This window comes from Aedes albopictus, chromosome 2, assembly GCF_035046485.1.
Source record: "Aedes albopictus strain Foshan chromosome 2, AalbF5, whole genome shotgun sequence".
Taxonomy (NCBI): domain Eukaryota; kingdom Metazoa; phylum Arthropoda; class Insecta; order Diptera; family Culicidae; genus Aedes; species Aedes albopictus.
In genome coordinates this window covers 190873821-190890959 of record NC_085137.1, presented here as the reverse complement: position 1 = coordinate 190890959, position 17139 = coordinate 190873821, and the positions used below count along the sequence as shown (strand labels likewise).

The 17139-nt window shown below is 36.5% G+C and overlaps 1 protein-coding gene across 18 annotated transcripts in view; it reads right to left on the bottom strand.

Moving 5' to 3' along the window:
- LOC109408126 (uncharacterized) overlaps positions 1–17139 on the bottom strand; it is an 88917-nt gene that overhangs the window by 34407 nt on the left and 37371 nt on the right. For all 18 annotated transcript variants that reach the window (XM_062850877.1, XM_062850878.1, XM_019681344.3 and 15 more), the window contains one exon: positions 2336–2883. In XM_062850877.1, the coding sequence (XP_062706861.1) occupies positions 2336–2398 (63 nt within the window). In that variant the 5' untranslated portion in view covers positions 2399–2883. The remainder of the gene's footprint in view (positions 1–2335; positions 2884–17139) is intronic.

The following is a 17139-nucleotide window of genomic DNA, read 5'->3' as shown; positions in this document are numbered from 1 at the left end:
TTTTTACACTAAAATGTCATTATTTATGCAAAGATTGGGAAGTTTTAGTAGTTTGGAAGTTTCTAAATGCTGTAAAACAAAACCATGTTAGGAACCAATTTTGACACCGATTTTCAAATGGTGATATTTCCTGTTTTATTGCATGGAGGTCACTTTTAATCTAGTGAGATGCAATTAAATAATTGCTTCTAAGATACCAAACAGTCGTCGTCTTAGCTATGAACAGTCTTAGGCTAGGTCTTAGGAGTATTTCTTGGCTTTTCAGTCCGATTGTGAGATCAAAAACACCTTATGTTCTCTTATTCCGACGTTTCGATCCGTATCGGATCTTTCTCGAGGATTCGAGTTTTTGGTCGTTTTATCGTCATACAGATTTTTCAATCTTTCTACCGTCATTTGAATATCTAGTTTCCCGTCTGTTCTTTATCGGGAAAACCATAATTTAAAAACTAGTGATCGGAATTCGGATCTCTTTTGCTACTGTTTGTCTAATGACATTAAAAGTGGTATTAAAAGTGCGATATCTCAAAATAATCGTTAAAACATAAAAAAAAATCAATCTAGTCAGAATTCCAAATCCATATCTCAAGGCTAAAGTGATCCCCCATGCGGGGTAACAAAATAGAAGACCATTTCGATTCGCTGGAATTTTCATGTTTTTTTTGTCCCCATACCATTTTTGAAGTATTTAGGCCACTTGGGGGACCACTTAGCCTTGAGATACGTACTTTGAATTTTGACGTGATTGTTTTTTCAACCATGACTATGAGCATTGTCAGTTCATTGAATGGGATGAATAAAGAAAAATGTGGTATTTTGTTTGAGATGGTTCAGTTTGATGCTTACCCGACTAGATGGGAAAAAGAAAATGATCACAGGTTGTGTTATTTTATTACAATGATTTGTGTAACAACGGTGGTCATAAAACATGTACCGTTAGTAGTTAAAATAACAAAAATTCTAACAAAACTCGTTCCAATTAAAGCAAAAATATAACAAGTTGAGATATGATCATAACAAGATTGTATCAAATTTTGTTTGACTACACATTTGAAACCATTAAACAATTATAACAAGTTCTGTTATATTCTAAAATATATTTGTTATTCTAAAATATATTTGTTACAAGTTTTATTATAAATCTCTTGGCTGGAGTGACCAAGATAACACAAATAACAAAAAGATCGTATAAATTCTGAAATAACAAAAAATTAACAAAGATTGCAGTAAATTCTATATTATAACGCTTAATATAACAAATGTTGTTGACACATTCTACCGTGACGTTACAACGTTTTGACGCTTTTTCTGTCAGATTTTCCACTATAACTCGTATGTTCGACCGTAAACTCTCAAATATTTTTACATACTCGGATTCCTTGCAGATTTTCCTATAAGTATGATCTGTTGAACAGTTTGTTTTCATTGGGAAAGTATGTTAATTATGAAAATGAGTAGCGTGACGTTACAACGTTGTAACGTCACGCTACTAATTCCCATTTTTATCATACTTTTCCGAAGAAAACTAACTGTTTAACAGATTAAACTTATTGGAAATTTTACAAGGAATCCGAATATGCAAAAATAATTGAGGGTTTACGGTCGAATTTACGAGTTAAAGCTTCAAACCTGACAGAAAAGGCGTGAAAACGTTGTAACGTCACGGTAGAATGTGTCTGTTATACATTGTTTGAATAAATGAAACAAGTTTAGTAATAATTTTGTTACTAGTCGTAACAAGTGTTAATATAGTTTTGTTATGGGCATTCATATGGAAAAATCCTTATAACAGAATTATATCAACTATTGTTATTTCTAACAACAGTTGTCATCATTTTGTTATGATCTTGTTATGTGTTTCTGGTAGGTTTAAGGCGAAACTGGATCCATTTCTTCACTTTTTGGTTTTTGATTTTTTATTAAATAACGAAGCGATATTTTCAAAATCGGTTTTCGTGCACATGTAGAGTATGGATCAGGGTATTTTTCGATTTTTTTACGCGAGAGAAAATGTTTTTCGTTTCAGCAGAAACCATTGTTGAACAAAATTTCACTAAAAAATGGTTTCTGCAAAAACGAAAAACATTTTCTACAGCGATACCCAGAAGATACCCTGATCCATACTCTACATGTGCACGAAAACCGATTTTAAAAATATTTCTTCGTTATTTAATAAAAAAACCAAAAACCAAAAAAAAATGAGGAAATGTTTCCAGTTTCGCCTTAAGTGAACGTCTCTAACAGGAAAATCTATGGGAAACTGTATGACAAGCAAAATTCAGCTATAAAAATATCCAAAATTACTCAACAAAACAATACCCCACCATAAACTCACCAGTGACAGACACGCCGAAACGCAGCAGTAAATAAAAACATTTCGTTTCGAGAAATATCCCATCGTCGTTGTTCGTTGGTGATGTTTTCTCTGCTGGTTCGTTCATCGGGGACGAGAGAAGTTCCCCGTTTAGTCCAACGTTCAAGTCACACCCCACGCCGCCGCGTGTTATGCAGATAGATGCAACTAATGTTGCTGTGGCTGTTTCCGCGTGTTGTTGTTGCTGCTACTCGTTTGTTCCAATTTTATTGCCACACTTGTTTTTTTTCTCTTCACTGCATCCGTAGCTTAATGGTGAGACACGGCTCAACAATGATTAGCTCATAATTCAAACGGCAGTCGAAAAACACGGCACATTTAATTTTTCTTCACACCTCATAGCTGAATCAGCCGGAGCTCATTAAACTTGTTATGACTCGGGGTTGGAACAGACTTCCAATTTCAAAGTGCACACGATAGGATTTCGGTCGATTATTTCGGCTGCGATGACTAGCTTCAATCAGATGTAGTGGCGATCGTTTTCAGTCGTTTTCGGTTCGAGTTGCGAGCTGAAAGGAGAATTAACAATAGACACAGTTATAGGAAATTATTTTTGGTAGGATTCAGTTTTTAAGAAAACATCAGATATGGTGAAGTTTCGAGGTATAGTATAATCTTCCAGGGTCTATTTCTGATAACGGATCTGCTAGAGATCAAGACTCGATCATTGTTGTTGAGAAACTCGTTTTCATCATGACAGTGTTTTTTAATCGTGGGACTTCCCCATTTTGTCTTATATTCAGTAGTTAGAATATTTATCGGATCAGAGTCGAGTGTAGTTTTACCGAATGTTGGAACAATGTTAGATCAGCATCAAGTTATTGTTGGGTAAGACATCTTATTTGTCGACCAAATTAGTTTAACTACATTAGTGTTGAATAGTACTGAACAAGTAATTGGCAGAAAAACAACAATTTGCATGGAAATGCAAATTAATGCAAACTGAAATTTCTCACCAAAATGATTAGGTAAATTAAGTTCACTATCAACAGCCTGAGAAACACTGAGACAGATTATCCAGCAGACATCTGGCGCGCCTCTCGAGTTGGCGAATTGGCTAACACAAAACCGGTAACGGTCATCGATGGTTTAGCATGCCCGACTGGTTGTCTCTGTTGAATTTGGCAGTCACGCTCTTTCTGATTACGATTCCCAGAGTGGTGATGAAGACACGACAAGCCACTACTGTGGCTGAACCAGCAGAGCAGACTTAGTGGGCATCTGTGAGAAATCAAAACCCGGAAAAAAAAGTTTTTTGTCACTATATTTCGTAACTGGATGCGTTAATACTGGGCTTGCTATCTTGACGCAGTCAAATTGCTGCTAGATTCCGGAACCAAAGCCTAATTAGAGACTTATTAGACTGCTAACTGTTGTGGAAGCATGGATGTCCGCAATGCGGCCCAGTCGGTGAAGCTAAATGATGCTCGGCGAAAAACAATGCAACCACTTCCTGAAAACTAGATCTTCCGCAAGCAAATTACAGTTGCGATAACAATGATGCAAAAATAATCAATTTTCCAAGTCGGTTTCATAACAGCCAAGACCGGCATGATTAGCACAAATCTACCATGTGGAAAGCTCACTCCACTGTGCGTGGGTATGCGGCTTTCTCCGCGGCTAAGCTCAGTCTGTTTTTGCTAGAGTAGGGTTGGTGGTCCGATAGTAAGCTGTGTGTGCTTGCTGAAATTCTATTGCACGTCTTAAATTAAATTAGTGAATATGACAACGAATCAACTAATGCAAGGACTATTAAGGTTATTCCTGTTCTATTTTGGTATTCAAATGCTTGCAAGAAAGAAGCTATGTTCTTAAGTATCAGGAAATGGAAAACTCGCTAGAGATCCTCAACCATACAAGGATTGGTTTTCAACCATCATCAGTTTGGGTATGATATACAGCTGTTCGTTTAAAACTTGAATTTTTAAGGGCCCATGCACGCCACTTTGAATAAAATAAGCTTGAGCTTCATTGTCCGTCCGTTAATACTACTCCAGCCAATGACAGGCATTGGTAAAATTCTATATTTAAACAAGACTAGTGCCTGGTACGTCAGATTGTAGGTCAATATGAAAAAGGAGAAGAGAGTGATGATTGCAATAACATTCCAACAGCAGACCATGTATAACATAATATAGCTCGTTCTGGGTAGCCGTCTTTTTTTAAACCATTTCTGGTTCGTTGATGGATGACGACTGTTCTTGGTGTATTCTTTGGAGAATTTCTTGGCTTTTCAGTCCGATTGAAACTAGAATATCGAATGACGGTCGAAAGATTGAAAAATCTACATGACGAAAAGCGATCAAAAACTCGATTCCTTGATAAAAATCCGATACGGATCGAAACATCGAAGTAAGAGAACATAAGGTGTTTTTGATCTCACAATCGGACTGAAAAGCCAAGTAATTCTCCAAAGAATACATTTCTGGTTCTAGCGATGGATGTGAACCTTAAAATATGTATAGGATCACTCAAAATCTAAATTAAAACTAAAAATAAGCATCCGCCGTACTTGGTCCAACAACCCTACACATGTGATTTGCAATTTCCTCTATCTCCGAGCATCGTCATAACGATTTATAAACAATGCTCTAAACAATACTTTTTTGCTAGATACGCCCGAGCTCATAACCAGTATACGATGCTGCTGGTAAACTGCCAGAATGTGCTCGAATGTGATGGTGCATTTCGCAGACCATGTTACTTAATTTTTCAAATCCATCTTTTTTCTTCAGTGCACTGTGCAGCTGGCTAAGTTGATGGTATGATCGACCGTATTAATATCTCGAATACCCCAGTACCGTCAGGTCTCATAATATAAGATGATGCCACAAACTTGTCACTTGCTTAAATTTCTCAGCTGTCTTGTATCAAATCGAATCCAATCTATCCATCTATATCTATAGAAATATAAATAAAAAATCTGTTTGTCTGTCAGACACTTATACACTGGGAAATAACTAAACCGATCGATGTAAAAAATTGTATGTGGGTGTTTTCGGGTCCTGGGAATGTTCCTATCTTGGTAAGAGACATCTCAATAATTTAATTCCTCATCCGTCAAGGAGGTCCTTCTAGGATTCCACAGGAATACCATCCGGGATCCATGAAATCCTTCGGGGGATTCTTTCTGAGATTTCTCAAGGAGTACCTTTCTGAGCTTAATTCGGTAGTTCCTAGATTATTTTAGATTTGGATTTTGATTTTTGTTTTTATAGTCTAAAGAAGATTTAATTTGACTTGCAGAGGATATTCCTAGAATACCAGCAATTTCACCTGAGATTTCTTCTGGGATTCCTCCAGGAGTTTTCTCAGGAATTGATTCAAGGATTCCCTCAAATATTTCTTCAGAAACTCCTTCAACAATTCTTTCAAGAATTCCTTCCAGGAATTCTTTGTAAGATTCCTCTCGGAGTTCCTACTGGGATCTTTCTGAGGTCCTTCCAGGAATCCTACAAAAACTTCTTTCAATATTCCTCCAAAAACTTCTGCGGGATTGCTTCAGGAACTCCTTTTGGGATTCTTTCAGGAACACCTTCCAGGATTCCTCCAAGCACCTCTTCCGTGATTTCTCCAGGAACTATTTCCAGCATCCTTCCGGGAATTCATCCGGGAACTTGTTATGCGCGTCTGTCAGGAAGTGCTGCTGAAACTTCTTCAGGAACTCCTTCGTGGCTTCCTCCGGGAAATTCTTCTGGGATTCCTTTGGGAAGGCTTCCAGGGATTCCTTTTGAAATTTCCTCCGGGATCTCTTTGGGAACTCTTTCCAGAATTCATCTAGAAACTATTTTCCGGATTCCTTCTAGAGCTCCATCTGGAATATCTGCAAATCCTTCTAAAATTGCTCCAGGAGTTCATTCTGAAATGCTTTCAGATGTTTCTAATGAAAATTCTGCAAGAGTTTATAAGGGAATTTTGAGTATTTTGAGGAATTCCTCCAGCAATTTTTGTTTACGGAATTCCTCATGAAGTGCCTGCAGGAGTTGCTTGAGGAAATATCCCAATAAGTACCTTCTGATTTTCCTCCAACAGTACATTCCAGAAATCCATTTTTTTGTGGATGTTCACAAATATTTCTAAAGGCATTCCAAAATAAAAAATCAAAATAGAAATTCCGGATAAAATCCCAGAAGGAATCTCAGAAAGAATACTGTGAAGAGTTCCAGGAGGAATGTCAGATGGAACCTTTTAAGAATATCAAAAGGAACACCTGCAAGGATCCCATCGAGAAATTCCACTAAAGGATCTCAGATATACTTCCCTGAGAAATCTCGGATGGAAATCCTAGAAGAATTCTAGAATAAATTTGTGGAGAAACAGCGGAAGAAATTCCCAGAAGAATCTCAGAAAGAAATTGCTGGGGTAATCCAAGAAGTAGAAATCCGAATTAGTTTCTAGAGTTATATCTAGAGATATATCTAATAATTTATTTATTTATTTATTTAAAAGTTTAGTGAAAAAAGTAAAGTTTTCCCCCATGAACAGATTGGACGAAAAATCTACACTAAACTTATTATTTATCGAACAATAACTTAATTCAACACAACATTCGACGAAAATTACACTTACTTATAGCTCAGTTTCGAGTTCAACAGGAATTGTTCAAGAAACTTCTTGACCGATTCCTGGCAGAAACTTTCTACGGTGACTGCCATTTGAACTGTCATTTCTTCGCAACTGCGTACTGCGATCGAAGAAAAAACGGTTTCTTGAGCAATTCAGGCAAGGAATTTCCCATGGATCAAGATAGGCTGAGAAATTCCTTCTGATCTGCAAACAGCCCTTATATTTTAAAAAGGCGGCACATGCTACGTTCAAAACCGTAGTTGGTAGAAGAGAACGGAATTACAAGGAACGAGTGTGAGTGTACATAGTTTACGGCCGCGTAAGTTAATGTCTAAAAGGATAAGCAACCTGGAACAGTCGATGTTGCCTTGTACAGCCGTACCTGGAAATATTCCGTCTTGCCTCTAGCAACTCCAAATTGATCAGTTTGCAGCGGCTACTGTAGTTAGGTGTGTAATAACAGTGTGAATAAGAACGACCCCAAGAAGATCCTCAATTTTGGCGGACATACAGTTAAGCATTGGCGAAACTACCTGGATTAGTTTCTGATAAAATCGCTGAAGGCATTTTAAAAGAACATCTTTGAGGAATTTCTGAAATAAATCATGAAAAGTTTCTGAAGGAATCCTTGAAAACAATTCATCGTTAGTGCATAAAAATTTACCAGTTTAAGGGTTTCAAAGCATTTGAATGTATTTCAATGCGTTTAAACGCATTTTATGGCGTTTTAGAAGGTTTCAGATTGTTATAAAGGTTTTTATAGGAGGCTTCACAGGCTTTCAGCGAGAACTTCATAAGAGACTCAAGGAAACTGTTTAACCCTCCTAGGATGTTAGCTGAGGTGCACCACACTGGCGTTGTACACGCTCAGCGTGCCGGCCTGGGTCATATTGACCCCAACATCTTACTTAGGGTTAAACTGTCTAAGAAAATATGTAATTTTTTTTTTTTATCAGAAATCTTACGCGTCATACAAAAATTTTAAGGTTCTCATACAAAAAATGTTACAAGGGGGGAGGGGGTGTCGAAAAATCGTGAAAATTCTTTTAAGTAATAAATGGACAGCCCCTTATTACCTAAGAACTTCCTCTACCAATCAACATTTTGCATGTGTAGGGAAACAGAGTCCAAAATGTCAAGATGGGGTAAAATGGCCCAACTCATAAAATCATTCCTGAGTGGGACTTGATCATTAGTATAGGTGAATGGTATCAAGACATGTTTGCATTAAACATTCTTCTAGAAGCTAGGCCGCCAAACCCATGGAAAATCTTTTGATTTTCCAATGAAAATTGGCAACTTCCGTTTTTTCGTGCTTGCAATTAAGGTTTTCGGGTGATTTTATTACCAGCCATGTGTTTCCAGAAGGAGATTGATGCACATATGGAGGCGCATGGTTGTTGATATTTACGCTGTCCATGTTAGGGGTCATTCAAATATGACAACCATCGTTAAGCGGGGAGGGGAGCGGCACTCCATGTATTGAGTATACGAAAAAAAGCGTGACGTGAAAGTGAGTCGAAAAAGCCCGAAAAATGATGGACGTAATTTTTTAATGTTTCCATGAAGTGGCATCTTACCCCAATGGCAGAAGGCCTTTTTGCACCACTCCCGTTTTACGAACCAGTTTTCAAATTCTCTGAAAATCGATGAAAATACAATGGTTTAGTGAATATTTTTGCTGAAGCATCGAGCAAATATTGTCTAGTTGCTGTTACCACTTTGAAAGCCTAACAAAAGAGGCTATATATCATTGAAAACGATAAAAGTTTGAAAAATGGCATCTTACCCCACTTTCCCCTATATCATGTGGCAGGCACAAAGATACTCAATGCGTTTCCTATAGAAGTACAAATTCCATCACACATTGGTGTGATTTTCTCCATATGAATTCAACCTGGTAGCTCTCATGTGCTCCATGCCTAAAATGTATCATGGTAATTTAAAAAGGATTTCCTGTAGGATCAGTCAGATTTTTTTAACAATGCTTTATTCATTACCAGTATTTTTTAGAAAATACTCTAAATGTAAGGTTAGGTTAGGTATCATAATACAAGTTTGTTTGTATATTTATCAGTAACGTAAAGGTAAACCTTTTTTGATTGCTACCTGCGGTTCAATCGGGTGATACACAATAAAAACTTATCAATTACATAAAATACATATACTATTAATTCTTATACATTAGTCACGGTTCTAAAACTCTAGACAGTTAAATGTCTTTAAAAAATGGAAACTTGAAAGAACGAATGGACTTAATTCCCAGGCAGACTATTTGGGGATAACGGCACAGTATCATAACGTCCGAGGCCATAATATCCCAGGACTTCATGGTGCATTTTTTTGGGGCATAACGTCCGAACATGCAGATACGCCACGAAGTCCAAGGAAAGAAGGCACATAGGATATTATGACGCATAAAATCTTTTGGACGTTATATCGCAAAAAAACGCTACGGTGTGTTTATAGAGCAACTTTAGAACAAACAAGTAAGTAAGTCTGAATTTTTGCCATGAGAAAGTACATATAGGTATTTTTCTTTAATTTATAGGTAAAGTCGAAAAAATCTGTCGGGGGGTCTAGAGTAAAATTTAATTTTGAAACTTTTGGTTTGAATATTACGAAGGATGGAATGAATAACTTAAACAAAGTTACATTCACTTGCTGCTAATTTGCTTCACAAGCATTGAATCAAAAAACATTGTATGGAGCTTTTCTTTGTATGCATATTTTCCAAAAATTTGCGAAACATTGTACTGACCTAACTTTGATATTACGTGGGTTTCGGCTTGGTCACTAGAGAGCAGTAAACAAAACTCTCCATGGCGAGATTATAATTTGCGTCTACAATGTGGTGTTTTTGTCTTCTTATCCTTCTCATGTGTTATGTTTGCAAATGTAACACTTGGATTATTTGGATTACTTTTAGATGGAATTACAACCTAAAAGTCCTTCATACATTGTTTTGTGATCGCATGCCTGTGTATTGAGATAATTGGTAGTGATTGTGCCCTATCTTTGCTTGCTATACTGATTTTCTGCCTAAATCAAAGCATTACAGTATCCTAGTCATGCTCCACAGCTTACATCCAGTATGTTAAATGTCATTAATTAGGATGTTTAGCATAACATAGTAGGGGTCTCCAGTTAGCCTAAAAGTTAAGGCAATGGATCGCCAATCCGGAGACGGTGGGTTCGATCGATTCCCATTCTGGTCGGGAAAATTTTCTCGACTCCCTGGGCATAGTGTATCATTGTACTTGCCTCACAATATACAAATTCACGCAATGGCAGGCAAAGGAAGCCCTTCAATTAATACCTGTGGAAATACTCAAAGAACACTAAGTTGAAGCAAGGCAGGCCAAGTCCCAGTGGGGACGTAGAGCCATAAAGAAGAAGAAGAAGAAGAAGCATAACATATTAACCCATAAACCCTTATTTTCATTATTAGTTGTCTTCAACATACCTCATAAGAAACCAGCCCACTGTAGTATGCTTGAGATATTTTTCATAATTATGGGACGTAAAAATACGTAATTAAACAGGCCCACAGGCATTTATTTACCAAATGATCATATCTCAATAAAGCCCTACAACATATTCACAGCTTAAATAATTTAACATTAAATCGGCAAACAGAATGCTTTAAAGCATTTCAAAAACCTTTTCTAAGTTATTAGAATATTTTTTTCTAGGAAGAGGAAGAACAGAAAAAATATCTTCAACCTCTTATATCAAAGTATGCCTCTATTACAAATCCTAGAACAAACACAATTATCATGATTGCTGAGCATGTCGGCCTTCCCTGGAAAAAATGTTTGAATGTTATTTGGTAAACCAGGAGAAGCACTCGAAGATTGGAAAACATCTCTGTTTTGAAGAAATAGTACAGAAACTAAATTATCTCGGAGTAAATGTTTAAAATCAAATAGTATTTTACCTTGGTCAAAAAATTGAAACAAATTAACTCTGCTAAATACCTCATAATAACATTGAAGTTGTGGGTATGAGTCTACATTCAACCACTGTCTTGAAGAACACAATAACGAGAACTGAATTCAGTTTTTTTTGGCAATATTCGATCTAGGGCAACTTTACGGTACTAGACATAGTTTCCGGATTATTCCACGATATTAGACATAGCTGCAGGACCTAAGCTTAAGTTTTTGTTTGAATTTAAAAGCGATATAATGCTTATTGCTTATGCCAGCATTAATTAACAAATAATTGGTAATAAGTTCTGAACGAATAATTGAAAGAACGGAGTACTTATTGAAAAAGTTTCTACATTAAGCATGAAAATTAAGATGTTCAGTATAAAGCCTAAAAAAAAACAATTTGAAAACAATGATTTAAATTGTTTGATCGATTTGCATATGATGTCTCAAAAAATATTTTCTGTGTTATTTGAAACCTCCAAACATGAGGAAGAGTCATTGATGATTGTTAGGGCGTCGTTTACTAGTTGAATATTTTCAACATAAAGCTATTGCGCCACGCTCCCCTAAAGCCTTTTGCTTGCAATTTGATATTCAGGTAAGACCTTAATCATTGAAAAAATGAAAAAAATGAACATGTATACACATAACCACGTTCATGAAATAAATAATTAATACTTCAGTGAAAAGCTACATAACGGCAGTGAGCGTGTTTTCCTTTCGTGACAAAGGGTATTATCGGCAGGTTTGTTCTCTTCGTCATGAGGGGTTTATGTCAGCCAAATTGCCTGAAACTTGGTCATATCATTCAGCTTGATTGGGAAAGATTTGAGGCCAACTTCTAGTTCAATAGGTATCAAAAAACCCTCCATGACGATAAGAACCACACGGCCGAAAATACGTGAGTTCCCCTATTAGACTATGTATCTGTTCATTATTTGAAAAACAAGTTTCCACAGTACTTCCAACACAATGACTCAAGGTGCTTATAATTAAATTATCATATAAAAAAAATATTGATATTATTTTGGACTTTTGTTACTAAGCTTATTATTATTATTATTATTATTATTATTATTATTATTATTATTATTATTATTTATCTTTATTAAAGAGATTGTTACTATAAGCTTGGTATTTTAGAATGCGTTTGATAGTTTTGCTATTATTTGAAAACTACTCAACATATTTCAATGAAATTTTCACACAGTCATCTACGCATACTACTTCGAAACGTCTGTAAATTTTATGGTTCTAACTTCAATGACAAAAAGGTTGTAACCATTTGCAGGAAATGCAAAAAAATACAATATGCGCTTTAAACAGCATTTGCATGAAAAAACTTTTAAAAATAGTTTGTTTTAGACCCCCCAATGGAAATTTTCCTCCGAGCCAGCAAATTGCAGGGGATGGCTCAAAGTATCGTTGGGCAAAATTTCAGACTTACTTATTTTTATATTATAAAGTTGTTCTATACGACACACCATGACGCGACTTAGCGACCATGACAGTATGGCCTCGGACGTTGTGACCCGGCCCCGGGAATAACGCTCTGTGTGTATATTAGCCAGCACCGTGCATAGGAGGCTCGACTGTACATCGGTAACAACACTGTTCGGTAGTCGGCATCATAATCATCCTCATCATCATATTCTTTTAAAGCTACGGATGTTGTTGCGTTAGTGCTATGCCACCTCCAACTATGGCCGTTTTTTTTTTCGCTTCATACCGGCTCACAGAAGAAAAAAGTAGGTATACTGCGCTGCACTGTGCACATTGATTCACATGTAGTGGGCTGATGAGTTGCCGCAAGCAAGGAAGCGAAAACTGTGCGAAAAAAAAAACGCATGTTACACTGCAAGTTCTGCCCACTTGAAGACGAGGCTAATAATGGATGAATTACATTGAAATCCTCCTGCATCAGTGTTGCTATGTGTGAAGAAGGCGGTTGCAAAACGTCTATGCTATTGAAAACGCATTTGCGCATATTCATTTGCTCTCAAGCGAGCAAACTCTTGTGCATTTAGTGGGTGAATTGATAACTGTGGCAACTTTTAACAATTTTAATTATTTCATTGTTGGAATATTTCCAAAATTATACGATACCTGTTATGTTCAGTAAATGTGTTCAAATTATATAGCGCATTTAGTTCACCACTGGACTATCACACTAGTTTTCACGAGTGCGAAAACGCAAATAGAAGTGCGCGATTGCATCCAATCAACTTGGTGTCTTCAGAGCACTTATTCAGCATACACCGAAGAAATAGTGCGCCGAAGACATCAATTTGATTTGATGCAAACGCGCAGTTTTATTTACGTTTTCGCACTTATGGAGACTCAGTGCGCAGTCCAGTGGTGAACTAAATGCGGTATAATAAAACGAACAACTTGTTGTTGTCTCCATAGAAAACCAATATAGTAATTCGTGGGAAAGTAAGTTTTTTTACCATTTAGGGGTCTCCAGTTAGCCTAATGCATAAAGCTATGGATCGCCAATCCGGAGACGACGGGTTCGATTCCCGTTCCGATCGGGAAAGTTATCTCGACTCCCTGGGCATAGTGTATCATTGTACTTGCCTCACAATATACAAATTCATGCAATGGCAGGCAAAGAAAGCACTAAGTTGAAGGGAGGCAGGCCAAGTCCCAGTGGGAACGTAGAACCATAAAGAAGAAGATAAGAATAAGGTAACCCATTTTAAGAACTTCAGCTTGAGTTTGAGCTTGTTTTGGCCGCCCGTAGTTGCAGCTCTAGTATCGCCAGATCAGCTACACTTAAACATAGAAAAATAGATAACTGCTTCTTATCCCTTATCTGTAGAGCCTTTGAACCACTGCTTCCATTATGTAGGAATATTGTGGCATGACCCATGTTTGCTTTTATTGCTTCCCGAGCAGAAGAGAATAATAACTGCATAACAAAATGCGTTATTTTGACAAAATAACTACATAATGGAATTAGCAATTTTTATGTTATTAACATAACATATTGAGTTATAAACTTGTCTGTCATAAGCGGTAAAATAACAAGTCACATAACAAAAAGTTGTTCCTGGAAAATCAATTCAATAACATGTTTTGTTAGTGTCAATAACAACTTAATAACAGTGAATTTGGGAAATGTTTCAATAACAAATTTTGATATTAAAGCGTTATTGATAACATTAAGAAAGCAAAATTAGTTATGATATCAAGCGATCGCATATGCTGTTGAATAGGATGTTAAAGTGGAGGCGATATGCGTACACTGTACTCGTGGTTAAATGGAAGCATGTACACATATGGCCTCCACTTTAGCATCATATTCTACATCATATAATGTGCATCAGTGGTACAAATTTGAGCTCGATTGGTTAATCTTTCGCAAAATTATAACCGTTCTGGTAAAACACTATTTTGAAGACTATCAGTTTTTGAACTCTCATATCTCGGAGACCAGTGAATCGAATTGAATGAAATTTTGAGTGATTATCAACAATATGATATTGCTTGAAAATTCATCAAAACATAAGTACTTTTTAAACTTTGAAAAAAGTTATGATGGATTGACAATTTTGGATCTTTTTCGAAAAACATGTAGTTTTTTAGATCAATGTCATTAAATTTTATTTTTGATATCCAAAGATTTTCTAATTCTGTTCATAAGATATCTATAATAAGATACATTAGAGCCTATTGGGATTAAAGGAAGAACATGTTTAGTAATTTTTGTGCAATATTATAAATTTGGCTCATTTTCCTCTATATGGGTAAAAATGTGAAACCATCATAACTTTTTTCAACATTTAAAAAGTACCTATGGTTTGATGGATTTTCAAGCAATACTATATTGTTAATAATCGCTCAAAATTTCATACAGTTCGGTTCATTGGTCTCCGAGATACGACAGTTCAAAAATTGATAGTCTTAAAAATAGTGCTTCACCAGAACGGTTCTAACTTCGCGAAAGATTAACCAATCGAGCTCAAATTTGTACCATCAATGCACATATAATAGGTTGACAATCGAAATTTGAAAATTTTTGATGCACTCTATGAAAAGTTACACCATGTTGAACTTTTTCGTGAGAGAAAAAAAAGTTGCCTATCCCAAACATTTTGGTCACCCCCTGTATGACTTCGTGATGGCTGAGAATGCTTTACATATTTATACCAACATGTGAGAAGGGCGGAAAAATCATTGCGAACTTCAGTTTCTCTCTTCCCTCATAGGCACATTTTCAACTATTCGTGTATTTTTTTACCACAAATAGGTAGATCCGACTTCATCCTCTGGAACGACTGGGAAAATACAAAATATTTCTGATAAATCCCATTCAAAACCATCCACAATTTTGGATTCAGCTGTCTGTATAAGATTCGTTCAAACAAGTTTACTCAATAAGTTTGACATTTTTATCATTGAAATTCTCATGTCAAAGGCGGAATCTGGAACGTCCCTTTCAAACCCCACCTTCAATATCATCTGCTATGTTCTCGTTTTGATCTATGAAGGGTAACAACTTTGCGCACTTTTCAAAAAATCGTTCAAAAATTTTGTTCCACAACAAAATGTAATATCGAAATGTTATTTAATTGCTGTATACCAATAGCTTGATCATAACAAAATAAGATTATCCAATAAAACATGATATGGAAACGTAATGCCCTGATAATTCAATAATAACACAACAAGATATAAAAACAGGTTTTGTGATTTCGTAGTTATTAATTTGATATTCCCCTCTGCTCGGGTTATCAAATATCCTGTCACAATTGAGATGTGATGGATGTAGCACTTGATCCCAACTAGGTCTTGTTTTATGAAGTCGGTTACCCTGTTCAGATTAAATTCCCAAATTTCCAAGGGCTTCAATAACCATTTCCCTAATATTGACGAACTTAAATTATATAATACTATCCCACTCCCGACAGACTCACAAAATGTGAGTTCTTCCTTCGGAAGGGAAGTAAAGCGTGGGTCCCGAGATGAACTAGCCTAGGGTTAAAAATCTCGTTAATAAAGATAAAAAAAAATATATATATATATAATACTCCACATTTGTATAGAATGTGTTCAACAGTTTTGTTTTCCGTTTGATAAAAACGACATTCAGAAGATTGAGTCTTACCAATCTTATTTAAGTGATATCTGCTTGGGCAGTACCCAGTCATTAGACCGGTTATTACCCTGAGATCTTTTTGTTCAGATTTAATATGGCCTTCGCTTTTGCTGCACTGGGTCTTATAAATCTTTTAGCTTGTCTACAGATATCCATGGCATTCCAATTAGATTCTACCATAGACATTTCCCAGGTTTTATGTTTCATTCTAAGAGTACACTCCGGAACTCCACAAAATGGTTCAGGGCCAACAAAACACGATGCTGAACCCTGTCTTGCTAAGTTGTCGGCTTTTTCATTTCCTTGAATTCCACAATGACCTGGGACCCAAAATAATATAACTTCGTTCCTAATGGAAGGATAAGCTGCTTCGGTGTGTTAGTGTTGATCTTCTATTTTCAGACAAGAATGGCGTCTGCTACGTCAGGTTGCACATCAATGTAGGGAAGGGAACGAAGTGATGACGTAGTTCATTCGCCCATAACATACCGTACACACCACTGCATCTGTGTCAATAATGACAAAATGAGTCGTACATATCTGAAGAAGAGAGAGAAACAATCCAGCTTTCCACGCTCGCCATAATGGCGGATGCTATAAAATAATTTGACAATATCTGTGCCCCAATTAACGCAACGCCTTATTTCGTCCATAGCAACCTTTGATAAACACATTTTTCCATGTCAACAGAAAATCTCCATTTTTTCACATGAAGGAATGTGAATTGTGTGTTAAAAACTAGTGACTTTTTAGTGAATTCGTAACATTGTAAGCATGCCACTTAGATGTTGTGTGGACGGTTGCCGGGCTCTTCGTGGTCGTGACAAATTGAGTTTCCACCGATTTCCTGCTAAGCGAACCGCGAGCGATGCTGTGCGATGCCAATTGTGGGCTGAAGCAGTTGGTGCGGTTGGGAAACGGCAGGATAAACTCTTCGTATGCGGTCAACATTTCGATACAGGTAACACATTTTAAAATCAACTATATCGTTTGCTTCCAAACTATATTTATATTTTGTTTGATTTCGAAGGAAAACCAGCTTCACCGGGTGAATTGAACAAATCCAACTGGATACCTACGCTTAAGCTGTGTTTAGATAAAGCTGCAAAAAATCGTAAGTCTTTTTTATCATATGTATGTAAAACAGAAATAAGTTT